Consider the following 6,556-nt stretch of genomic DNA (forward strand, 5'->3'; position numbering starts at 1 on the left):
TGATTATAATGATTGCTTTAGTTGCATCTCTGATCGGCTGTTGGCCGAGTTGAATAGCATTATTTCTTTCCTTTATGCATGTAGGATTGATTTAATAGAATGGTTTTGATTGAAACTTAGTTCTGAGATACTTTGTACTATGGCTCATGCGAACTAAATTGATTCGCCTTGGAACTCTGAACATTATACAATGCATCTTGAAGGGTTTAACCTCGCTGGGTGAAGTATAAGTTGATTCCCCTCTATTGCCTAAATTGGATTTGGGACAATGAATACCTTGAGCATCACACTCTCAAAACAGTATTAAAGAAAGCTCATCTGAATTGATCTACTTACAAGATCCAATAGTGATGTCCCGAGTGATGTTGGCAGAAGCAAAGCTCCAACTTGAGCTTGCGTAGACTTGAATGGAAATCGAATTTGAGTACGTGAGGAAAATTTCTCGGTGAGGAAATGGTTATGCTTTGCTTTATGATTGGTGTAAAGGAAAACAGTAAAGCTGTAAAGACAACATTAATGGAATTTGTCTGAGCTTGACATGGAGCAGTATCCATTAATGTGAATTTGGGATTATCGCCTAGTGACAGAATGAAATATGATACTAAGACATTGGGACTCGATGCTAATTAGTAAATAAGGAATCCATCTTCAATGGATTGATGGAAGAGACAATCAATTCCAATTTGTTAGTGAAGGGTTACCATCAGGGCTAACTAGTTCATTATCAAGCTAGTTATGATTGAGGAATATAAAGACTACAAGCTATATGAGAGGGTTATGACTATTGGATGATACAAATCAATCACTGGTATGTGATTATCTCGTCAAGCACAAGTTGCACATCAGAAGTAACCTAGGAAACCTAGTAAGGAATGGTTACGCTCCAGTTATAGAACCAAGACAGAACAAGTTGGGTTTTAGCTTCAACCTATTTGAGAAAATAGGAATGGATTTTATTTTGAAATAGAATTGCACCGAAAATGCAATATCTTAAAGAGTTTTGACTTTTGAGAATCGATGGATGATTTGGAACTCGAGATAATTATATTTATTGAACCCTAGTGCAAATGGTACCCTTGGAATTCTTTTTACCAAATGAAGAACTAAGCCCCTTCATATGAGCATGATGAGAAAGGTTAGATTTTATCCTCGAATCATTGGAAAAGTTGAAATAGATTTTCATCCATTACAATCATGGAATCTATGAATGAAAGAAGAGCTTTTATTTGTGAGAAAGTGATATGAACTCATGAACAACGATGGAATGGATTGTCATCCCTTTTAGATGATATGGAATGAGGATTCAGTTCTAGTTTCGCGGACGAAACTTTTATTTAGGAGGGGTGAATGTAATATACTGAATTTTAGACCTATTGGCAAGTTCGAGGGTTGAATTGGCTTTTGGAACTGGTCCACGATTTTTGACAGACCTTTGAAAGGTTTTGACAAGTTAATGAAGTGAGAAGGTAACTGGAAATGGACAAGTGCATCGCAAATTGATTGCAATGCTCTGAATTTGATAAATTGCGAAGTTTGAATATGGAAAATGGTAAATGGGACTACCCTACATATTCTAAAGGGCTGGGACAAGTATTTGGAGAAGTTAGATAAGTGGTGGAATGGCTAAAAGCAAGAAAGCGCATTGCTGTGGCTTTCTCTCGAATTTTTGCATTGTGTACCGGTACAACATCAATGCTGTACCGGTACAGCAAGCAGCAGAGTTTGCAGCTGCGTGGCAACAGGGCTATTTTGGTCTTTTCACACCTTTTACTCAGCCTTATCCTCCCAGCTCGACCTCTGGACCCCTTCAGATGGTGCTAGAGCTTAGAGAAAGGCATCTTCACCTCCTTCACTATCTCTCTCTAGGATTTTTCTCTCTCTACAAAGATGTCGTCGTTTTGCGCCGGTTTCGCGTCCCGCTCGACGCTCGCTGTTTATGTGGACTTGGGGCCAGCTTTTAAAAGGTAAAATGGAGTGTTTTGGACAGTATGCTTCATGTTTAATGCTGAGAATCACTGACAGAGAGTTTTAGAGGGATATTTAACTTGATTTCTCTCTAGTTCATCGTTTAGCGTCGGATTTTGACGCATTTTGGTGTCGTTGCTTCCATCTGCGTGTAACAGGGGTTCCAGCAGCTAGAGGTGAGATTTTTAGCTGTGAATTGACCCCCTTAAATCAGGGATAATCTACTTTGAAGCTTGCTTGAGGTAATTAGCTACTTACAAAGCTAATTCGGACCTAAATGCGATTTGTTGGACCAACTTGATGCAGTTTGGCATGTTTGCTTCGCAGCAGGTTTCAGAACCTTATTGAATCAAATTGGTGATCTTGGGAACTGGTTTGGAAGGTGTTCTAACCAGGGTAAGTGGAAATTTCAGTTAGGAAGCTGAATTATTCAGGTTTCGGCCATTTTAATGCATATACAAGTTTACTAATGTCGTGTTGATGTTGTTCGCAGCGGGAATTCAGCCGACCTTTGGGTCATCTTTGGTTGGCTTTGGGAAGCCTTTAGAGACTTAATTTGAGGTACTAAAGAGAACCAAAACAGCGATTTATGTTACTACTTAATACGAAATGTGAATCGAGCCGAAATCGGGCATTTCGGCCGTAGTTTTAATCCGATCTTGATGTTTGCTTTTCAGCAGAGTTGAGGCCTATTGGAGTTAATTGTGGGAGATAGTAATAGGTGGGTCTGACCTTCCCGAAAAGGGTGAATTCTCTCTATATCTCCTTTGACATCTGAGTTGAAGTTATTATATTCATGTGAATATATATGTATAGTTCAAGGCATTGAGAAATGCGTCAATGTGTAGATCATATTGGATATGATAGCATCCCTCAATAGAAATGGAAGACTTATGTCTGTTCATTTTACATAGCCATTTGTTGAATTACTATGCATGCATGATGATAATAACTTGCATAAACAATTTCACTTGATGTCACTCAAGTGGATATAATGGTAATATCATGAGTGTACCAATTAACGCGGTTGAACGACAAAGAAATTGTTGTACTCGGGGTTGTGCTATGCAATGCTATATAGTAAGTATAAGGGCTAAACTCTGAATAAATCTGATAAAGGCATCCATTTGCATATACAGGCCAAGTTGTAAAATGAATGGTATAGAGATCATGTGAAGAGCATTTTATCTTTTATCTTGCTTGCGTACAATATTCTGTTAGTTTCTACTTTCATATGATAGATTCACATTATGGTATATGTTCTAGTAAGTGACTAGAATTTCTTATGATGGCATAACTTGAATGATTATTCAGTTGAATATAATCTAGTAAATAACTAGATTTGGATATGATGACATACTTGGATGATCAAGTAGAGGTTTATATTGGACTACAGGATGCGTGTCATAAGTCTTTAAATATGACATTAGTAAACCACTTTCCTTATGTGGAAGGAGTAGTGAGAGATTTGAGTGACCGACCAGGTATAGCCTGATAGAATCACTAGTATAATGTAAAGTTTAAACTTGTCAAGTTAAACTAGCTATTGATAGAATCATGTCAACAAGTGTTGATAGTGACTTATGATTGGGCACTACAGTATCGACGTTGGGTCGAGCTGAGATTCCATGTTTGAGACATGATGTAGTTGGAATATTTGTGCCATGGATGATAGCTAGCATGCCATTACGCTCTTTCGTACACGCTTGCGGGGGTAGCGCCCCCCTAGCCTCGCACTCCGGAGTGGCTTGAGATTCCATGTCAGAGACATAATGTTGTTGTGGTATTTGTACCTTGGACTACGGTTTACGCTTGCGGGGTCGCTTCCCCCCAAGCCAGCACTCCCGAGTAGCCTAGCGACAGTTGCTCGCTCATGTACGAAGTGAGCGCCGAAGTGGATTGCCGTGGGGAGTGTACACTACCACGGGGCCATTAGGCACGGCGCGGCTTGGATCTTACCTTGCGTAAGTCTACTGAAAATTGGGTTATGACAAGTGCTTCAACTTTAGTTGGATATAGTAGTAAAGTTACTTGATGTCTTTGGACAAGTGAACTTATTGATGACCAAACTAGACAGTTGACATCTAAAGTAAGTTTAGTGATGAATAACCTAGAAGTTGACATCATGATTGGTTAGCAACATATTGACAATATGTTTCGTTCTTGCTAATGCAGGAGGTAATTACATGATATTATCTGCAATTTCAGTAAACATAATTATGTATGCAATTTGGTGTATGTTCGTTAAATTATTAATCAATGTGAATGATAATATCTTTCGTGTTAACTGATACTTGCAAACTATTGATACACATTTATTTACGGTTAAGTAGATAGCATGAGTAGCTACTTTTATACTTATTGCATTTACTTGCTTATTACATCACTTGCTTATTTATTGCTATCTACTCGTGCCACAGTTTACCTAGTGGTGTACTTCGCCACTCTTGGCGGCTTACCCACTGGGAACTATTGTTTAATAGTTCTCACGCCCTCTTTGTTGTTGTGTTTTTTTGACAGAGCCTTCCACAGCGGGAAAGGCTAGGGTTCCTGGCGAGGGGTCAGCGGCTAGCTAGAGCCTTTTTGGACGTGTACTAGACGACCTTCTTCAGTTTATGTAGTTTAGTACAGAGATGTATATTAAGTTATTGTAAATTGTACTTTGTTTTTCTTTATTGTATTAAGGCTTTGGGATTGTATAAGTTTAAACTTTTAAGTCTGGCTCTGATTACCTGCTTAGAATCATATGCTTTTATTTTATTGATTGTAGACGCCTGGTGTATGCTTGAGTTGTGGTGTACACGGCGGGTCTGTGCACGCTACCGGATACGCTTCCGTTGGTACACGGGCGTGACAGGTTCCTGAAAGGGGAACTTTTAGGGACCGTTCGCATCGACCTCCCCCGCGACCCTTAGCTATGGGGACCGGTCCTCCCTTCCAGGGACCGGTCCCCGAGAGCAAAATCTGCCAAGTTCAGATTTTTGCTTATTTGCTCTCGGGAACTCAACTCCAAAGCACTTTTTGTGTTTTGGACATTTTTAACTCCCACAATGGGTATTCTCTCGACAGTTAGTCAATCCTGGATGAAGTACAATCCTCGAATTTCTAGAATTCACTTCCTTACATAGGAGGTCTCCTGCGCCGCTGAGGCCGCACGCCTCCTTGCCCGCGGCGTCCTCCTCCCGACACCGCCGTCGTCGGCAGCCGCGATGGGCGACCCACTAGTTCAGCCTCCGCCTCCTCAACGCGCACCTCATCTTCGTGCGCCGCGTCGGCGGCACCGCCGCGTGCGGGCGCAACGCCCACCGCGGCCTCGTCCTCACCCTCACCTTCGTCGCCTACGCCCGCCATCCACGCCTACCGCGCCCAGATCGAGGCCGAGCTCACCAACATCTGTGGCGGCGTCCTCTACTTCCTCTTTGCCTCTCCCTCTCCACGTTCTTGTACATGGCCCTCCTCGTCACCGCTCACCAGGTGTTCGATCTATGTCTGCAATGAACAGCGCTTCTTTAAAAAGAGGTTTCTAAGTCTACTCCCTCTCCGACAGCAGCCGTTGCATCTCGCGCACCACCAGCGGATCCTTGATCCCCCACAACGAAGACGATAGCATGTTGCAGCAGCCAGCTACGGGCGAGACGCAGCGGCTACACCGCGTGAGCCGCGTTTTCGACGCCGCGGGGCTCTACGCGAAGGCACACTACGCGAAGCTCTGCCAGGCGCTGGCAGGGTTGGCAGCGATCAACTCGCCGAAATCGTTAGTGGAGGCATCAGTCCAGGCTGTAGCGCACAAGGCGGAGCACGCCCAGGCGGTGGCAGCCCCAGCTGCCGAGAAGGTGCTGCAGAATGTCCTGCAGTCGTGCCGCGACAGCTATGGATCAGCGGCGGACGTGCTGAAGAATGCGCCGCGATTGGTGCACGGCGGTGGACGGCCCGTGGACATCAACAGCGAGCTCTCGGCCGCCAGCGCAGACTCGTTCGACGAGTTCCCGGACGTCGACGGCTCGCACCTCGCAAACATGCAGACCAATCTCAGCAGGCTCGTCAGCAACAGCCTCAACCTCGCTACAGTCAACTTCAAGATCTTCTACCTCAAGATAAAGAGCGATTACCACCGCTACCTAGCCGAGTTCAAGGCCGGGGCCAAGCGCAAGGAGGCCGCCGAGAACACCCTCGCCGCCTACAAGGCAGTTCAGGATATTGCTCTGACGGAGTTGGCGCCGACGAATCATGCATACCAATTATTTGATGAAATGCCTAAGATGTATTATTGACGGCAAACCCAATCTATACATAAAGAGAGAGAGCGGTGCTCTTCTCTTTACAAATGATATAGCATCATCGAAAGAGAGAGAAAGCGGTGCTCTTCTCTTTACAAATGATATAGCATCATCGAAAGAGAGAGAAAGCGGTGCTCTTCTCTTTACAAATGATATAGCATCATCGAAAGAGAGAGAAAGCGGTGCTCTTCTCTTTACAAATGATATAGCATCATCGAAAGAGAGAGAAAGCGGTGCTCTTCTCTTTACAAATGATATAGCATCATCGAAAGAGAGAGAAAGCGGTGCTCTTCTCTTTACAAATGATATAGCAT

The 6,556-nt window shown here is 43.4% G+C and overlaps 1 protein-coding gene and 1 long non-coding RNA gene across 4 annotated transcripts; both read left to right on the top strand.

Moving 5' to 3' along the window:
- Positions 18-4,534, top strand: LOC109725487. 3 transcript variants are annotated; one of them, XR_002220276.1, is made up of 6 exons: positions 18-1,964; positions 2,061-2,207; positions 2,296-2,361; positions 2,459-2,526; positions 2,643-2,686; positions 4,486-4,534. It is a non-coding gene; the product is annotated as an uncharacterized LOC109725487 (long non-coding RNA). The 3 variants fall into 3 exon arrangements; XR_002220278.1 differs by having other exon boundaries at positions 2,073-2,207; XR_002220277.1 differs by having other exon boundaries at positions 2,124-2,207.
- LOC109726077 (14-3-3-like protein) lies at positions 5,574-6,236 on the top strand. Its single transcript, XM_020255505.1, has one exon. It carries the CDS (start codon positions 5,574-5,576, stop codon positions 6,234-6,236), a length of 663 nt encoding a protein of 220 aa, XP_020111094.1.

Source organism: Ananas comosus, linkage group 20 (genome assembly GCF_001540865.1).
Source record: "Ananas comosus cultivar F153 linkage group 20, ASM154086v1, whole genome shotgun sequence".
Classification (NCBI taxonomy): Eukaryota; Viridiplantae; Streptophyta; class Magnoliopsida; order Poales; family Bromeliaceae; genus Ananas; species Ananas comosus.

Excerpts from the sequence above, each read along its gene's own strand:
- LOC109726077 (XM_020255505.1), top strand. The coding sequence starts at position 5,574 with ATGTTGCAGCAGCCAGCTACGGGCGAGACGCAGCGGCTACACCGCGTG.